Source organism: Vulpes vulpes, chromosome 5, assembly GCF_048418805.1.
Source record: "Vulpes vulpes isolate BD-2025 chromosome 5, VulVul3, whole genome shotgun sequence".
Classification (NCBI taxonomy): Eukaryota; Metazoa; Chordata; class Mammalia; order Carnivora; family Canidae; genus Vulpes; species Vulpes vulpes.
The window spans coordinates 25,302,453-25,322,463 of NC_132784.1; the positions used below are offsets into that span (position 1 = coordinate 25,302,453).

At 38.4% G+C, this 20,011-nt stretch overlaps 1 protein-coding gene across 1 annotated transcript in view; it reads left to right on the forward strand.

Moving 5' to 3' along the window:
• Positions 1 to 20,011, forward strand: part of ARHGAP15 (Rho GTPase activating protein 15) — a 608,203-nt gene that overhangs the window by 71,883 nt on the left and 516,309 nt on the right. Inside the window, exon 3 of the mRNA XM_072757649.1 lies at positions 11,320 to 11,388. Within this exon, the coding sequence (XP_072613750.1) occupies positions 11,320 to 11,388 (69 nt within the window). The remainder of the gene's footprint in view (positions 1 to 11,319; positions 11,389 to 20,011) is intronic.

The following is a 20,011-nucleotide window of genomic DNA, read 5'->3' on the forward strand; positions in this document are numbered from 1 at the left end:
AATATTAGATACATTGAGAAAAAATTAGGACTATCCAAAATGAAATGCTCTTCTTGCAGTACTAGTATTCGAGTTATTAATAGAGTTATTATAACATCAATGAACATGTATATTTTGAACACCTAGAGCATCAGAAACTACCAGGATATAACTGTACTAAACATGCAATGTTTAGTGCCTAAATGAATGGTTTATAAGGACATCTAATATGTTTAGCAGAAATGTTTCTCAAGAAAGTGTCCTGTAATAATTTGCAAAATTTTCAGAAACTACTAGTAAGTTATTAATAGATAAACATGAAAAAGTGCTATTAGATTTTTTTCATATTTTATATTATGTATGGCTTAGGAGGGCCTCCGTTCCCTTCCAACTTACCTCATGAAGTTTTGATTGACCTCAAGTGTTCTTTATGATTATTATTGTAATTAAACAAATCACAAAAAGACAGCTCTCCTGAAATATCTTAACTTTTCTTGATACCCATGTAACATAACTAAGCAAACTTGGATTCAGAATTTCCTAAATCATAAGTCTCAGTCAGAGTAATCTGATTTGGAATGATAACACATTTCTGTGCCTAATGCTTAACTGAGAAGAGCATTAAGGAGAAAGACAGGTGATGAAAGTTCTCTTTTTTCCTGCATCTCCGTAACTTGGTTGAACATGATAGATTGGCTAGCTTATTGATTTAGGAATGATCAGCAATATTACTTTCCCTAAAGGAAAATTAGGATAATTCACAACAGATTGGTAACCTGATTTTTAGCTTCCTGTATAAACGTGGACAAATTTATAAGTTTGACTTAAATTCTTTCCTTCGAAATATCCTCTTATACATGCAGAGAATCTCAACTTTGGAGTTAGCCAAGAATGTAACAACTGCCTTTGTGCATATACATTATATTGCTGGTGAGGCAATAAAATGCAATAGTTGAAGGCTTAGATCCTGGCTAAACATCACCCATGCCTTTTACTAGCTCTGGATCTTCAAGATTTAACTGTCTGTATCTATGTTTCTACATTTATGAAAAGGGAGTGAGAATTAAGTATGCAAAATACTTAGAGAAGTACTTGGCAAATAATAAGCATTGGATACACGTTAACAGACAGTAACGCCGTGTCATTTCTCAATTTGAATTCTTATCTATACCATAGACCCCATAGTTCCTTTCAAAGGTGAAATAAATATGTGCTTGGTAATTGCCCATTTCTGTTCTGGTTTCTTCTCATTTAAATTCGTTCTTCTCTGCCTCATTTTGTTCTACAATGGCAGAAGTTAATATCTTCTAAAACATGACCAGCATACACCCAGAACCAAGTGGTATACCGTGTTGGTTCATTCTGTGAGATTATATTCTCTCTTTCTCCCCATTCTGCCCCCTTTTATCTTATCTACGTTTTCATGGTCAATGTTGGGGCTTTCTTTTTTTTTAAGATTTTATTTATTTATTTATTCATAGAGACACAGAGAGAGAGAGAGAGAAAGAGAAAGAGAGAGAGGCAGAGACAAGGCAGAGGGAGAAACAGGTCCCAATCAGGGAGCCCGACGCAGGACTCGATCCCGGGTCTTCGGGATCATGCCTAGGACTGATGGTGGCGCTAAACCACTGAGCCACCCGGGCTGCCCCAATGTTGGGGCTTTATACAAGTATTTCTGTTTTATATAAATTTGGGATTGAACATCTTCTAACATACAGAGCTTAATACACTCAGAACCAAGAGAATCACCCACTAGGACCCCTCAAGTACACTACATTCTCCCTCCACTACAACCTCATCACCATCACCATCACTCAGTCTCCCTCACTTTTTTTTCTTTTTTCTCTTTTTCCTCTTTATTTTTTTTTCTTCTTTTTTTCTTTTTTACTTCTTTGGGATTTTTGGCCTTTTATTATTTACTACTTTGTTTTAAAATTTGTTTTTCACTTTAGTGGTCCTTTTGTTTTATTTCACTCTGATCTTCATTTTCATTTTCTGGTCTGTGATCTCGTCAGAATCATATAGGGTGAAATTTACATAGGTTGTGGTCGATATTCTTGACTTAGCCCGTTCATACAGCCACTCTGCACTGAGCAAAATGACTAGAAGACAGAATTCCTCACAAAAGAAAGAATCAGAAACAGTACTCTCTCCCACAGAGTGACAGAATAGCGATTACAATTCAAAGTCAGAAAGCCAATTCAGAGGTACAATTAAAAAGCTGCTGGTGGCTCTGGAAAAAAGCATAAAGGACTCTAGAGACTTTGTTATGCAGAATTTAGATCTAATCAGGCCAAAATTAAAAATAAATTAAATGAGATGCAATCCAAACTGGATGTCCTAACGGCTAGGGTTAAAGAGGTGGAAGAGAGAGTGAGTGACCTAGAAGACAAATTGATGGTAAGGAAGGAAGCTGAGGAAAAAAGAGAAAAACAATTAAGAGATCATGCGGAAAGGTTAAAGGAAATAAATGATAGCCTCAGAAGGAAGAATTTACATATAATTGGGGTTCCAGAAGATGCCAAGAGGGAGAGAGGCCCAGAAAATATATTTAATAAATCATAGCAGAGAACTTCCCTAATTTGGGGAAGGAAACAGGCATTCCAATCCAAGAGATAGAGAGCCCTCCCCCCTCCAAATCAATAAAAACCGTTCAACACCTCAACATTTAATAGTGAAACTTGCAAATTGCAAAGATAAAGAGAAAATCCTTAAAACAGCAAGAGATAAGAGACCTCTAACTTATATGGGGAGAAGTATTAGGTTAACAGAAGACCTGTCCACAGAGACCTGGCAGGCCAGAAAGGGCTGGCAGGATATATTCAGGGTCCTAAATGAGAAGAACATGCAGCCAAGAATACTCTATTCAGCAAGGTTCTCATTCAGAATAGAAGGAGAGATAAAGAGCTTCCAGGATAGGCAGAAACTGAAGGAATATGTGACCACCAAACTCACTCTGCAAGAAGTATTAAGTGAGACCCTGTGAAAGAAAAAGGGAATCCAAGGGAGACAGAACATAAGAGACTCCTAATTCTGGAAAATGAACAAGGGGTAGTGGAAGGGGAGGTGGGCGGGGGGGTTGGGGTGACTGGGTGACAGGCACTGAGGGAGCACTTGACGGGATAAGCACTGGGTGTTATGCTATATGTTGACAAATCGAACTCCAATAAAAAAAAATACAAAAAAGGAGGAGGGGACCAAAGAAACAATCCACAAAAACAAGGACAGTATAGGTAATACCATGACCCTAAATTCATATCTTTCAATAGTTACTCTGAACTTGAATGGGCTTAAATGATCCCATCAAAAGATGCAGTGTATTGAACTGGATAAAAAAGAAAGACCCTTCTATTTGCTGTCCACAAGAGACTCATTTTAGACCTAAGAACACCTCCAGCCTGAAAATGAAAGGGTGAAGAACCATTTACCATTCAAGTAGTCCTCAAAAGAAAGCAGGGGTAGCCATCCTCATATCAGATACATTAAAGTTTATCCCAAAGACTATAATAAGAGATGAAGAGGAACACTATATTATACTTAAAGGATCTATCCAACAAGAGGACCTAACAATCATGAATATTTATGCCCCTAATGTGGGAGCTGCCAAGTATATCAATTAATTAATAACCAAGGTAAAGAGATACTTAGATAATAATACAATAATAGTAGGAGACCTCAACACAGCACTTTCTGCAAATGACAGATATTCTTAGCAGAACATCACCAAAGAAGCAAGGGCTTTAAATGATACACTGGACCAGATGGATTTCACAGATATTTACAGAACTTTGCATCCGAGCACCACTGAAAACACATCCTCAAATGCACATGGAACTTTATCCGGAATAGACCACATACTGGGTCACAAATAAGGTCTCAACCAATACCAAAAGATGGGGATTGTCCCCTGCATATTTTCAGACCACAATGATTTGAAACTAGAACTCAATCACAAGAAGAAATTTGGAAGAAACTCAAACATGTGAAGGTTAAAGAGCATCCTGCTGAAAGACGAATGGGTCAATCAGGAAATTAGAGAAGAATTAAAAAGATTCATGGAAACTAATGAAAACGAAGATACAACCATTCAAAATGTTTGAGATATACACAAAAGCAGTCCTAAGAGGGAAATACATTGCGATACAAGCCTCCCTCAAAAAATTGGAAAAAAACTCAAATACACAAGCTAACCTTGCACCTAAAGGAACTGGAGAAAGAACAGCAAGTAAAACCTAACAAGCAGAAAAAGAGAGATAATAAAGATTCAAACAGAACTCAATGAAATAAAGACCAGAAGAACTATGGAACAGATCAACAAAACCAGGAGCTGGTTCTTTGAAAGAATTAATAAGATAGATAAACCATTAGCCACCCTTACTAAAAAGAAAAAGACTCAAATTAATAAAATCATAAGTAAAAGAGGAGAGATCACAACCAATACCAAGGAAATACAAACGATTTTTAAAACGTATTATGAGCAGCTATATGCCAACAAATTAGGCAATCTAGAATAAATGGATGCATTTCTGGAAAACCACAAATTACCAACACTGAAACAGGAAGAAATAGAAAACCCAAACAGGCCAATAACCAGGGAGGAAATTGAAGCAGTATTCAAAAACCTCCCAAGACACAAAAGTCCAGGGCTAGATAGCTTCTCAGGGGAATTCTATCAAACTTTTTAAAAAAGATTTTATTTATTTATTCATGAGAGACGAGAGAGAGAGAGACAGATGCAGAGACACAGACAGAGAGAGAAGCAGTCTCCATGCAGGAAGCCTGATGTGGGACTCGATCTTGGGTCTCCAGGATCATGCCCTGGGCTAAAGGTGGCACTAAATCACTGAGCCACCGGGCTGCCCTCTATCAAACTTTTAAAGAAGAAATAATATCTATTCTACTAAAGCTGTTCTGAAGGATAGAAAGGGATGAAATACTTCCAAACTCGTTTTATGAGGCCAGCATCACCTTGATTCCAAAACTAGACAAAGACCCCACTAAAAGAATTATAGACTAATATCCCTGATGTACATGGATGCAAAAGTTCTCAACAAGATGCTAGCCAATAGGATCCAACAATACATTAAAAAGATTATTCACCATGACCAAGTGGGATTTATCCCTGGGATGCAAGGCTAGTTCAACACTCATAAAACAATCAATGTGATAGATCATATCAATAAGATAAAAGACAAGAACCATATGATCCTCTCAATAGAGCAGATAAATCATTTGACAAAATACAGTACCCGTTCCTGATCAAAACTCTTCAGAGTGTAGGGATAGAGGGAACATTCCACAGCATCTTAAAAGCAATCTATAAAAAGCCCACAGCAAATATTATTCTCAATGGGGAAACACTGGGAGCCTTTCTCCTAAGATCAGGAACACGACAGGGATGTCCACTCTTACCACTGCTATTCAACATAGTACTGGAAGTCCTGGCCTCAGCCATCAGACAACAAAAAGAAATAAAAGGCATTCAAATTGGTAAAGAAGAAGTCAAACTCTCCCTCTTTGCAGATGACATGATACTGTACATAGAAAACCCAAAAGACTCCACCCCAAGATTTCTAGAACTCATAAAGCAATTCAGCAGTGTGGCATGATACAAAATTAATGCCCAGAAATCAGTGGCATTTCTATACACTAAAAATGAGACGGAATAAAGAGAAATTAAGGAGTCAATCCCATTTACAATTGCACCAAAAGCATAAGATACCTAGGAATAAACCTAACCAAAGAGGTAAATCTTAGGTAAAGATATATACCATAAAAACTACAGAACACTTCTGAAAGAAATTGAGGGAGACACAAAGACATGGAAAAATAGTCCACGCTCATGGATTGGAAGAATTAATATTGTGAAAATGTCAATGCTACCCAGGGCAATTCACCCATTTAATGGAATCCCTATCAAAATACCAGGGACTTTATTCAGAGAGTTGGAACAAATAATCTTAAGATTTGTGTGGAATTGGAAAAGACTCCGCATAGCCAGGGGAATATTGAAAAAGAAAACCATACCTGGGGGCATCACAATGCCAGATTACAGGTTGTACTACAAAGCCGTGGTCATCAAGACAGTGTGGTACTGGCACAAAAACAGACACATAGATCAATGGAACAGAATAGAGAACCCAGAAATGGGCCCTCAACTCTATGGTCAACTAATATTCAACAAAGCAAGAAAGACTATCCACTGGATAAAGGACAGTCTCTTCAATAAATGGTGCTGGGAAAATTGGACAGCCACGTGCAGAAGATTGAAACTAGACCATTTTCTTACCCCTTACACAAAGACAAACTCAAAATGGATAAAAGATCTAAATGTGAAACAAGAATCCATCAAAATCCTAGAGGAGAACACAGGCAACACCCTTTCTGAACTTGGCCACAGCAACTTCTTGCAAGATATATCTATGAAGGCAAAGGAAATAGAAGCAAAAATGAACTATTGGGACTTAATCAGGATAAAAAGCTTTTGCACAGCAAAAGAAACAGTCCACAAAACTAAAAGACAACCTACAGAATGGGAGAAGCTATTTGCAAATGACCTATCAGATAAAGGGCTAGTATCCAAGGTCTATAAAGAACTAATCAAAGTCGACACCCAAGAAACAAACAATCCAATCATGAAATGAGCAAAAGACATGAACAGACATTTCACCAAAGAAGACATACACATGGCCAATAAGCACATGAGAAAATGCTCCGCATCACTTGTCATCAGGGAAATACAAATCAAAACCACAATGAGATACCACCTCACACCAGTGAGAATGGGGAAAATTAACAAGACAAGAAACCACAAATGTTGGAGAGGATGTGGAGAAAGGGGAACCCTCTTGCACTGTTGGTGGGAATGTGAACTGGTACAGCCGCTCTGGAAAACTGTATGGCAGTTCCTCAAAGAGTTAAAAATAGAGCTACCCTATGACCCAGCAATTGCACTGCTGAGGATTTACCCCAAAGATACAGATGCCAGGAAACAGCAGAACACCTGCCCCCCAGTGTTTATAGCAGCAATGTCCACAATAGCCAAACTGTGGAAGGAGCCTTGATGTCCATTGACAAATGAATGGATAAAGAAGATGTGGTTTATGTATACAATGGAATATTACTCAGCCATTAGAAATGACAAATACCCACCATTTGCTTCAACATGGATGGAACTGGAGGGTATTATGCTGAGTGAAGTAAGTCAGTTGGAGAAGGACAAACATATGGTCTCATTCATTTGGGGAATATAAAAAATAGTTAAAGGAATTATAGAGGAACTGAGTGGGAAAAATCAGAAAAAGGGACAAAACATGAGAGACTCCTAACTCTGAGAAATGAACAAGGGGTAGTGGAAGGGGAGGCAAGTGGGGGGATGGGGTGACTGGGTGATGGGCACTGAGGAGGACTAGGTGCTATACTAGGATCACAGGATACTAGGATACTATCCTTGACAGGATGAGCATTAGGTGCTATACTACATGTTGGCAAATAAAACTTCAATAAAAAATATGTATAAAAAAGTAAAAAAAAAAATTAAATATTTAAATAATTTTTTCCCCAAAATTTCAGCCATTTGTTTGTGGACTTTTTCTCCATATTGCACATTACATAGTACTTACTTAATTGTATTATTTACACTTTATTTTATTTTACTCTTTTTTTTTAAGATTTTATTTGTTTATTTGAGAGTGAAAGAGAGAGAGCATGAGCAATGGGGGGAGAGAGAGAAGTAGATTCCTTGCTGAGCAGGAAGCCTGATGCAGGGCTGGATCCCAGGACCCTGGGATCATGACCTCAGCCAAAGGCAGAGGCTTAATCAAATGAGCCACCTGGGTACCCCTTTACTCTATTTTAATGGAAAATGTATTCATACCACTAATAAATGGCTTTGTGTGTAAAATTTTCTGCTAAACCTTAAGACTGTGTATATGATAAATAAGACATTCATCAGCTAAAATAATCTCTTGTGCCCTTGGCAATATATACACAACACATTTTAAAAACATTGCCTTATAGAACAACTTCCTAGTGACTAGAAGAGAATATTTAGAGGCTGGTAGGCCAATACACCCACCACAATCTAGAAGTGGTAGGATAAAGGAAAGCATGGGTTGACCATAGAAGAAATGGTCAAACTGACACAAAGGGAAGTCCAGGTGCTTATTCATCAATGCTGTGGAGATATTACTTGATACTACTTTCTCTAACATTTAAAGCTTGAGGTAACATATGCTAGGAGAATGATTTTTAGCCCAAGACTGGAAATCCAACAAGTTTCACGGAAATGGAACAAGAAAAAAAAAAATCCCAGAACTCTTCCACTCTTGTAAATTTTATGTAAGACATTTATATTAAATTTTCAGTGAAGATAATAAACCTTAGTTTAATGACTAATAGTTAACAGAAGTCAGTTCCAAATGCATAGCAGTGCAAAATAAATGCCTGGTTCCTTAAAAGGTTTTAATACCATATATATATATATATATATATATATATATACACATATACATATATATATACACACACACACACACATATTCATTTCTTTTTTTTTTTTTTAATTTTTTTATTTATTTATGATAGTCACAGAGAGAGAGAGAGAGGCAGAGACACAGACGGAGGGAGAAGCAGGCTCCATGCACCGGGAGCCCGATGTGGGATTCGATCCCGGGTCTCCAGGATCGCGCCCTGGGCCAAAGGCAGGCGCCAAACCGCTGCGCCACCCAGGGATCCCACACATATTCATTTCAATGTGAATTAAGATCAACTATGGTTGTTTTATTTAGGATAATGCTAGGAGCTGTAAAATTCTCTACAATACACAATGGCTCCAAGAAATAGAAGTTTATTTCTCACACTGAAGCAGTTAAAAAGGAAATTTTTTACAGGACTCTCCTTACTTTCTAGAACTTTTCTCTAAGTATAAAATTAGTCCAAAATAAAAAGTTTACTAAATAACACAAAATGAGCTTTCCTGGCCAATGTTTGGCTTTTCTCCACATGGTGATTCAGTCTTCTTCCATCTTGCATCGTCAGCCTCCTGCAGGGCCTCCTTCAGTGTTCCCTGGAAGCCAGTGCATGAGGTAGGAGGCAGCAGGGAGTGAGGGGAAACATGCCCTGGTTACTAGCTTTGAATGGGGAGAGCTGCTAATGGGTTCTGCTCAGATCCGGTTGTTCTGAACGTGTCACGTGGCCCCTCCTCACTGCAAGGCAAGTTGAGAAATGCAGTCTAGAGATAGGCCCTGGAGAAAGGACAAAATTTTGATGAGCAGGGACTGGGGTCTGCTACAGTCGTCCCCTCCCTCACCATACATCAGTTTGCACCTGCCTTCCAACACTTAGAAATGCATCTATGTGCCTCCCCAAAGAAGATGACCCCAAGTCCCATGCAGTTACTACATCAAACTCCAAGAGCCGAATAACAATAAATAACTTTCTTTACCAAGCCAATTTCTTTCTAGGGGGTTCAAGGTTTAGAACCCGAAGAAATGAATTCTCTGTTCTGTTTTCCCCATCACATCCAATAGATGATGGTGGACAAGAGCTTGGTAACTGGAAACAAACACACAAACTCCTCTCATTTGTAAAGGAAATAAATGGTAAATGGCCAACAGTCACTTGACCCAAATGATTATTAAAGTCTGCTGCGCAGGCCTGTGAGACTCCTGCCCCAGCAGCAGAGTCAGTTCCTCGCTCTCCTGGTTCTCCTTTCTGGCATAATTCCCGATGCCCATTGTTCTCCAAGTTTTCTGGCTCTGCTTTCTGGAGGCTCTTCCTTCCTGGTTATCCAACATCCCCCCCCCACCCCCCCCCACCCCCATCCCCTGGCCGCTTTGAATGTGAGCTTTGAAGAGAATGGCTCCCTTGGAAGTTGTATTGCCTTACAATTCGGTTTTGTGGAGCAAATATGGGGTGCAAGGGTTGTACAGAGTCACAGGTTTTTGAGGCCAGGCCTTTGGTCTCTTTGCTAATGCAATTCTCTCAAAATCTTAAAAGACATTGATTGAATCTCTTCAGTCAGTTACATGTGCCAATAACCAGAGTCAATGGCATCCAAAGTTCTTTTTGAGACAGTTCTCAGGACTGCTTTATTTCCTTACTACCTCAACTCATCCCAGTCTCTCTTTTTCTCTCTCTCATTTCTCCTTTTCCTACTTCCTTGTCTCTTTTGCCTTACCCACCCTCCTTCATGTAAAATACTGGAAAAATCCTGTCTAGTAAAATAGTATTATTAATTGGAGCTTCTGTTTAAATTATCAAACAATACAATATTTCATTATAAATTCCTTCTTTTTCTCTTTTTTGTTTTATTACAGAATCAGTCTGTGATGCATCTTTGGCAGAAACAAGAATAGGCATTTAAAAATTTTGTTCCAAAAACACTAATCCATTGATTATCGTGTATTTAAATACATCTGTAAAAGGAGATATGAAATATAGAGGTATAAAACAATGATTTTTTTTATGCCTACAGAATCTCATAAAAAATTCAGATAAGATACAGCAGGAACACCTTGTCTTTACTACACAATGTTTGAGGCTTCTACTGGGACTTGAAGCATGGGGCTGACTCAATGGTTGGCAGAGGGAACCATCAGAAAATGCCTATGCTCCTATGATTGGCAGTTGATACTGTCTGCTAGAACCTCAGCTAGTCTCTTAGCCAGAAACCCTATGAGGTCTCTCCCTGTGATCTTTCTGTGTGAGATGATTTGGACTTCATCTTCACCCAACAGGGTATTTTCCAAATTTGAGGGTTCTCAGAGAAAAAGGAGGGAATGCATGACATTTTTATGCTCTAAAATTTTAAGTCATGTAGTATCCCTTCTGCTCTATTTTTTGACTGAAGAAGGCATAAAGCTCTAGCCAGGTTCAAAATGAAAGAACATAGACCCCACCCCTTGATAGGAGGAGCATCAAAGTTACATGGAATAGGAGATATTGTTGCAGCCAGAAATCTTTGAGTACAAATTGGTCAATGTCTAAACATTTACTTTCCATTTTAGATCTACTTTGTTTGACTCCTTAAATGAATCTTAATATGGATATTTACCTGTGTACTTTTATGAAAATATGCTTTTTAAAACCATTTATAGGGATACCTGGGTGGCTCAGTGTTTCAGTGTCTGCTTTCGGCTCAGGGCATGATCCCAGAGTCCCTGGATCGAGTCCTACATTGGGCTTCTTGTATGGAGACTGCTTCTCCTTCCTCTGCCTATGTCTCTGCCTCTCTCTGTGTGTCTCTCATGAATAAATAAGTAAAATCTTAAAATATATATATAGCTTTTTTTTTGGAGAAAAAAGTATAAAAAATATCTAATGTCAATGTTTTTGCAGATATCCCGACACAGAAGGAATCATTCACAGCATGTCTTGAAAGATGTCATTACTCCATTGGAAGAGTTGGTAAGTTTATTTCCCTGTAATTCTGTATTATTTACCTACTACTGCAGAATAAATTATTCTTAAACTCAACAACTTAAAATAGCATGCATTATTGTCTCATGTTTGTGTGGGTCAGGGATCCAGGCATGGCTTAGCTGTGCCAGAGTCCTCTGGTTCACAGTTCTTCAAAAGATTTCAATCAAACTTTAAGTAGGAATTGGAGTCACATCTGAAGGTTTGACTGGGGAAGGATCTGCTTTCCTGTTCATGCACATGATTGTTGGCAGGGTTCAGTTCCTCCAGGAATGTGGTCCAGAGGCTGCTCTCAGTTCCCTGTCACATGGGCGTCACCAGTAGAGCCATGCTGGCAATTCTGCTAGCGAGACAGAAGGTGAAATCTTTTGTAACCTAATCATAGTAGTGATATCCTGTCAACTTTTCCATGTTCTCTTGGTCAGAATCAAGTCACTAAGTCCAGTCTATACTCAAGAAGAAGGGACTACACAAAGCTGTGAATTACAGGAAGCAGAGATTATTTGGGACCTATTGTACTTTTGACAATTTTTTTTTTAAAGAAAAATTTAATCCTAGGGTGCCTGGGTGGCTCAGTTGGTTGAGCATCTGACTCTTGGCTTTAGCTCAGATCGTGATCTCAGGGTCATGAGATCAAGCCCTGTGTTGGGCTCTGCACTCAGTGTGGAGTCTGCTTGAGTTTCTCTCTCTCTCTTCCTCTGCCATTCATGCTCTCTCTCTCTAAAATAAATGAATAATTTTTTTAAAGGAAAAAAAATAATCCCTTACCAGTAGATTCTAAGCCCACTAAAGCAGGAATTTTTTGTTTCCATTTTTGTTTATTATTTTATCCTAATGACTAGAAAAGTGCCTGAAACATTGTAAATAACATGAATGAAATATTAGAGATATCTTAAAAACACATGAGCCCAACTTTCCTGATATGTTCTGACACTTCTTTCTGTTAATGATTCATTTTTGATAAACATAACACCATTTTTCTTTATGCTTATCCTTCCTGCTAAATTTCACATTGGCCAACATGCTTCCAGTTTCATGGGCTTATAGGACACTGCACTGAGATGACTTGATTTCTAGCTTTTCCCTGCTATTCCATCCCTATTATCTTTGGGCTTTCTCATCCTCAACACCAAAAATATTTCTTTTTCTAGTTCAGTTCTCTCTTTCATTGTTCATGTTCTAGATCCCTCATCTCTACTCTAGCCATTGCTCCACTACTTTCTTTGTTTTAGAATAAAAATTCCTTACAAGGATTGACTACCTTTTTTGTTGTCAATTTCTCCCCTCCTTTATCTCTTGAACCAATTCCATTTAGGCTTTTATCTCAACTGCTAATCTCCTATCAAGGTCATCAATTGCTTCCATATTGCTAAACCCATAGGTAAAGTCTCAGTTTTCTCATTAGATCTGAGCAGTTTGTTGTTGTTTTTTTTTTTTTTAAGATTTTATTCACTTATTCATGAGAGAGATACAGAGAAAGGCAGAGACATGAGACACAGAGAAAGGCAGAGACATAGGCAGAAGAAGAAGCAGGCCCTTTGCAGGGAGCCCTATGTGGGACTAGATCTTAGGACCCCAGGGTCATGATCTGAGCTAAAGGCAGATGCTCAACCACTGATCCACCGGGGCCACTACGGTGCCCAGGCCTGAGAAATTAACCCAGTTGATAACTCTTTTTTTTTTTTTTAATGATTTTTTAAAAGATTTTATTTATTCATTCATGAGAGACAGAGAGAGAGAGAGAGAGAGAGGCAGAGACACAGGCATAGGGAGAAGCAGGCTCTATGCAGGGAACCTGACATGGGACTCGATCCCAGGTCTCCAGGATCAGGCCCTGGGCCAAAGGCAGGCGCTAAACCACTGAGCCACCTGGGCTGCCCTGATAACTCTCTTTGAAACACTTTCCTCATATGACTATGAGTAAACCGTTTTCTTATGGAGCTTCAGTGAATTAAATAGCCACCCATGTTCCATTAAATAGAATTCCGTTTTTCCCAGGCCTTCAAATGCTTGTGATGGCACCCCCACCCCTCCCCTTCATTTCCTTGTGAAAGCATTCAACAGCCTCTAATTCTCTATGACATCAAATTTATAGATTTCTCTCATGGTCTCTGATTTATCTTATTTATTATCTACTCCCAAATATACACCCTCAAACCAGGGATGGTAACATCATTAAGACACATCTTTTACCCTGAGGGAACTTGGGTTTTCTGTGACAACTGTTATCCTCATCTCAGCACTCTTTTGTGTTGTTCACCCTCAGTTCATGGGTAATAGGCTTGTTCCATGGCTACGCTGTAATGCTTTGAAGTTAGGGGTCAGGACTTATATTTTCTTTATTATTTCATACTTCATCTTACATTGCTTTTGGCACAAGGGCTTGTTCAGAAAAGACATGTTTGTCAACTGATTTAATAATAAGATATTAATGGTGTATTAAAAGTATATTGTTGATTTAGATGTTAATAAATATATGCCTGCTATTTATAGAAGTTCTTTGTGAGAGAGATTCTCTAAAACCTGCCGAGGAGGAGGCATGGATGGCCAGGGGGAGAGAAAGAATCCCAAGCAGGCTCCACGCCCAACACAGAGCCCAACATGGGGCTCAATCACACGAACCTGAGATCATGACCTGAGCTGAAATCAAGAGTCGGTTGCTTAACCGACTGAGCCACCCAAGCACCTCTGATTAACTTTTAACTATCCATTACCATTCATACCAAGACTGGAATTATTTTCTAAAACCTATAAAGTTTTCTTTATGTTTGACTAATCTAACCTTATATTATATTTACCTAGACACACATACTTTTCCTCACAAATATGGTTATGTTCCTCACTTTCATCTCTACTACTCTCCTCCCTTCCACTATTGCTTCAGCCAGAGGTTCTCGCAATAGTTTCCCTTAGCAGTACCAACCAGGATGACCTATTAAACATGCAATAATATACATTGAAACATTTTAGAAAATAATAAAATTCTTTAAGTTAGGTTATTAATCATTATTTTTACCATATGGATTTTTGAGCTTATTTATGTCCAACATTTTTTGCTGTATAAATCCCATTTCCTTGATTTCAGAACTCCCCTGAACATTTTCTAGAAACCATGAGAAACCTTGGCTTTAAGCATAACTGGCAAAAGTGCACCATTAGATCTATCCCCTTGGAGAAAAATGATTCACTTTTTAAAAGTGGAATCTGCCATGGTGGGTACGCCAATAGATGCTATCACTCTCCAGTAGCCAGGCTTCACTTCTCAATGGCTCCTTTAATGAAGTAGATAATGATCAACATGGTTAAACAGAAGCATAATGCATTTGTTCTGAATACTGGCAAAAATACATTTCTTGCTGGAGTCTAAAATCTCATGGCGGAAACCACCCCGTTCACTGACAGGTGACGTCATTCATGCCACATGGTATACAAATCCATATGCTATCAGTGCAAGAGACCTAAATTATTTTCTGGGAATCTGTATGGTTGCTTAACAAATGCTATAATGCAGCAACGATTTTCAACACAAAATGTCAAATATACTAATATGTGTTTGTTTCCGGATCTTTCGTATTTCATGTTGTAACTGTTCATGATACCTAATTATTTTCAGGGCACTTTCCTTTTTTCCCCTCAAAGAAATGCTTGACAAAAATAACCATGTTTATAACATGCTAAATTTTTATCATCTTTATTTTTTTCAAAAGAGTATGAGACAGTCTATGGATAACCCTGCAGGAGTCAAAAGCCTGTGGCAGGTTTTAGAGAATCATCTGCTGCCTCCTGAGCTGGGAGGATTTGTAGGACAGAGCTCAGGAAGTTGCCATGGCTTGGGGGCAAAGCAGGCTTTTGCAGATAAACCTTAAGTCTCAGATTCTACCTTTTGGAGCCAGATATCATTTTGTGGATTAATTAATACTTGTGAGGGTTTTGAGGATGAAAGACATTGTAAGCATACAGTGTTTTCTTATTTTAAAACAAAGGACAGCCACTTTGGGGGAATAATTCTATTGATCAGGCTATGCTTTCCTTAAATCACAAAAAAAAAAAAAAAAATTTCCCAAAAGCTCTTCAGGCTTTCAAAATTTTACTTTAGTAAGATAAAATAACATTCCCCTGGATCTTCAAGTTGGTAGTGTGTTAATAACAAGTTATATAATTTAATGACTTCAATAGAAATAGTCTCCTGGGTTGTTGTTGTTTCCTGTGCCCTTCCTTTATTAACGTCCTGTATTTGTTGGGGCCATCCCTGTGCTAGGTGCTATGCTAAATTTAGAGTATGCAGTGATATGCTAAATAGTCATGTCCTTTTCTCCAGGAACTTTCAATCTAGGAATGAAGAGAAGCTTAATCAAGTAAAGGAAGGCATCATTCTTTAAATGCAAATCACAAAACGTGCTATGGCAGCAGAAAAATACATTTCTATGAAACAGGGGCTAGCCTACCCTGGATTAAGTAGTCATAAAAGCATTCTTTGAAAGGAGCATTTAAATTGAGATTGCAGGATACATAGGGTTTGTCAAGAAAGAACTTGAAGAGGAGACTGTGAACCCGAGGAACAGCAAGTGAACGGCAAGTGCAAAGGTCTAGAGATCAGAACAAAGTTAGTCCATCTTAAAAAACTACAGGACTGTCATACAGGCTCGAATGTAGTGAACAAGGGAAGTGGGTTGGGGGTGCAGAGAGAGGGAGGCAGTACTCAGATGATGAAGGGCCTTGAGGTGATGGTAAGGAGATTAGAAGCCATTAAAAGGCAGAAATAGGTTACAATAACATCTCCCATCCACATTTGAATTTCATTTAACTCTAGAGTAGAGAAAAAGAACACACACACCACCACCAACAAAGGCTATTAACATTGAGCAATGCTTTCTTCCTTACTGCCCAGACCAAAATTAGGTTATAACAAAACAATTGAATTACGCTAATAAATTGCCCAGACAGGAACCGGGAAGGCCATTCCTTTCTGAATTCCAATGACAGGCAAAGAAAGAGCAACGTATTTAAATCAAGGACACAAAGAAATATAATTTAGGGAAGGAGAAAGAAATGGAGGATGAGGAAGGAGAGGAGGGATACAGGAAAAACCCTCAGAATACTGAAGAAAACTCTTGAGACACAAAGATGTACCCTCATCATCAGCCAGTTTGCCAAACAGAACCCGGCCTTGTTTGGTGGAGGCCAAATGAAACACACTGGTTACAAGATGAAAGCTCAGGAAAAAAGCCACGGGAGTTCTTAAACATCCAATAGCAGCTTTTGCAAGATGACATTTTGATGAGTTAGGGGTAAATAAATCAGAGACATGTGGGTAAAATTTCCCTTGAAATACACAGGGGTTTAAAATGATGGGGAAAAGCATTTGGCAAAGCATAATATGTGCTTTGCCAAACCCAGCATTTGAAAAACGGTTCAAGACATTCAGCAGAACCCCCAAGCCCTACGTGTTCTCTCTTCCTCCGAGAAAGTAAGAGGGGCAGGATGTGCACAAAAGCGTTGCACAACATATATACTAATAGGTGTAAATAAGTTGCAATGGGCAAACCATGCCTAACTCTGAGACCTGAAATCAAGACCAGCCTCTCTGAGAAGGCTTGGTTGCTCTTTCCAGACACCGCTCGTGTATGACAGAGAATCATTTTTCTTCGCTTTTCTTCTCCTCTCCTCTTCATGTAATCACTGGATCCAACTTGAATTTTGGTTTACCACTCTTTAAAAGTATATACACAGTAAATTATGTATTTATGTTAGGCCAAAACACCATATTTCATTCTTGAGCTATATGTAAAGTAGTTCTAAAATTAAGCATTTAACTTTAAAAAAAAATTAGAGCTTTATGTGATATACAGATAAGCTGGATTTTTAAGGTGATTTCCCCCCCTCTGCTTTTGTTTCTGTGGCTAATGGTTTGTGTCCACAGCAAGTCCATAAACACGGTCAGCCTATCTGATATTGCAATAAAGCTAGAGTCAATATAGAAATAACTGGAGACCGAGAAGAAAAATGCAGGCAGTGAGTCCCACAGAAGAGAGTGGTGCAACCTGAAAACCATGTCACCAGAAGGAAAGCCAATGGAGATAGGTAGGATGGATATATATAGCATGGTGATTATGGTTAATAATATTGAAGTGTATACTGGAAATTTGCTAAAAGAGTAGATCACAGGTGCTCTCACCATAAGAAATACCTGAAAAGGTAACTATGTGAGGAGATGGATATGTCGATTAACTTGACTATAGTAATTATCATTTCACTGTGTATATTAAAACATCCTGTCGTACACTTTATTTTTTGTAAGATTTTTTAAATTTATTTTTGCAAAAGACAGAGGGAGTGAGAGAGAGAATGAGTGAGGGGAGGGGCAGAGGGAGAAGCAGACTCCCCTGAGCTGGGAGCTTGATGTGAGACTTGATCCCAGGACCCCAGGATCATGATCTGAGCCAAAGGCAGGTGCTTAACCGACTGAGCCAGCCAGGCGCCCATCTCGTACACTGTACATAAATACAATTTTAAAAAATTAAAAATTAGGTAAAAAATAAAACCAATAGAAAGAAGAAATACCTATTTCTGCAGATAGTGGAAAGTGAAGAAAAGATTAAGAAAAAAAAAAGCAGCAGCATTTGGGGGTAAAATGATACAACCAGATGTGTACTTGTTAGTAGAAGTCATCCAAACAAACAAGATTGTCCGCAAAGCACTGTAATCTATAAAAAGTTCAGAAAGAACGTGGCAGGTACCTTACTATTAGATTGGAAAGTAAGTAAAAACTAAATCTGTTTGAGAATTCTAGTGGCACAGGGTTGTGGTTATAAAGAGATGATGCAGAGCTTTCTCAGAGGGAGGTCAGTCAGTCATACAGAAAGTTTCACAGGGCAGCACTACTTTAAAAGGCACACTTCAGTTCAGGAATGGGGCCTGCCTCAGCTTTGTGAAGCTAGAAAGGTTTCATTTCTCAATGATCAGGATCCCTGGGAACTATCTCCTAGTAGCCAAATTTGTAAGAAGCTGATATAGAAACAAGAGCTCTGACGTATAAATGTATAATGGGAGATGTACTGATACTGACTACTTAAGTCACCCATGTTATATATATCAGAGGACCTCAGAAGCTGAATTAGGAGTCAGAGGGTTGCCAATATTTTTTTTTTTATTGTTCTTTGTGTTTACAAAGAACAAAGAGTCAAAGAACAATAATCTCAGTACATCGACAGAGCAAATACCGTAAAGCATAAAGGCTGTGTGATTCTGGTGTTAAAAGTCAATCCCTTCTCAAAAAAAAAAAAAAGGTCAATCCCTTCTCATCAAAATTTGGGGGAAGTCTTAGGTTCAGTTCATTTCTATTCATAAAGATGCATTTGAGCAGAATTCTTGTGGTGGCCTGGTGTAGATGAGAGCTTGTTCTTTTCGACCGGACTTCTTTTATCTGAGAACAACATGAAGCCTTCACATAATAAATTGTGGTGTCTGTACTTACGGTTACAGGCTGGTCTTTCTTCCACGATTGTTACCATTAATCAAAGGTTGTCTTCTGCACTCCTGCCTTGTCTATAGCCTCCAACTTAGGTTGATAAACAGGTGCTATCTGGGTATCCCAGTGCCATTCATTCTTCTCATCTATATCTCAGCACAGTTGTGTCTGCTGAGTACTTCTTCAATGCTAGCAGACTGGCTGGCATCCAATCTGGACAAATTGCTGATCTTCCCTGCCACTTAACATTAAATAGGGCTTCTAAGGGACATTGGACAAATAGCTCAAGAAACCAGATTCAGCATCTAAGAATTGGTTGACAATTTTTTTAAATATACAAGTCCAGGGAGTGCCTGTACTTTAAAAAACTTCCAGTTGGCTCAGAACTTGGCCTATAGTATCCTAAATTTAGACATAAAGCTATACATAATTTTGTAAATTACTAGAGATAAGACCATCTGAGCCTTAAATGACCAATATATTCAACTCTAATTTAAAGATTATTGTCTCTTCAAACCATGGGATCAACATAAAGTAGGAATAAATAGTTAGAATAATTAATCTGGAACCGTATATATAAATCCATAAACAAAATACATAGCAATCTTCTACTTGTTCTAATACTTCTTTCAGTTCCCATGAACCTTCCAGGATAACTGATTTCTAGTGCTTGAAACATGGTGAGTTATTTTGAAGTATCATGAAAAGAAATAATAAAGTAATTAAATCTACCTCATGGAACTCTTGCTTGCTGGCAGAGGACTTAAAATAGTGCAATACTTTCAGTGTAGGAAAACTGGTTAGAATTTTCTATTCCAGGACAGCAGCTGGCCTGAGTCGCTGAGACGAGTAGAAGGGAGTATGGTAGCCAGTCCTCAAAAGAAAGGAACACGAGTATTTTGAATGTGAGCTCACAAGCATATAGCTTCGATAAGATTAAGCGTGTCCTATTAATCTTTGCAGTCCCATTGTGAGCAGAGCAGCTGGTATTTAAGGGGAAGAGGATGTTACTAACTGAAAATATGTTGAAAGAATGAATGAGTGTACATGATGTATGGAAGAGGTAATTGAGGGAAAAAATGTATACCTAATCCCAGAAATGGGATCATGTGCATGATAATTGTACATGTATGTAACTACATG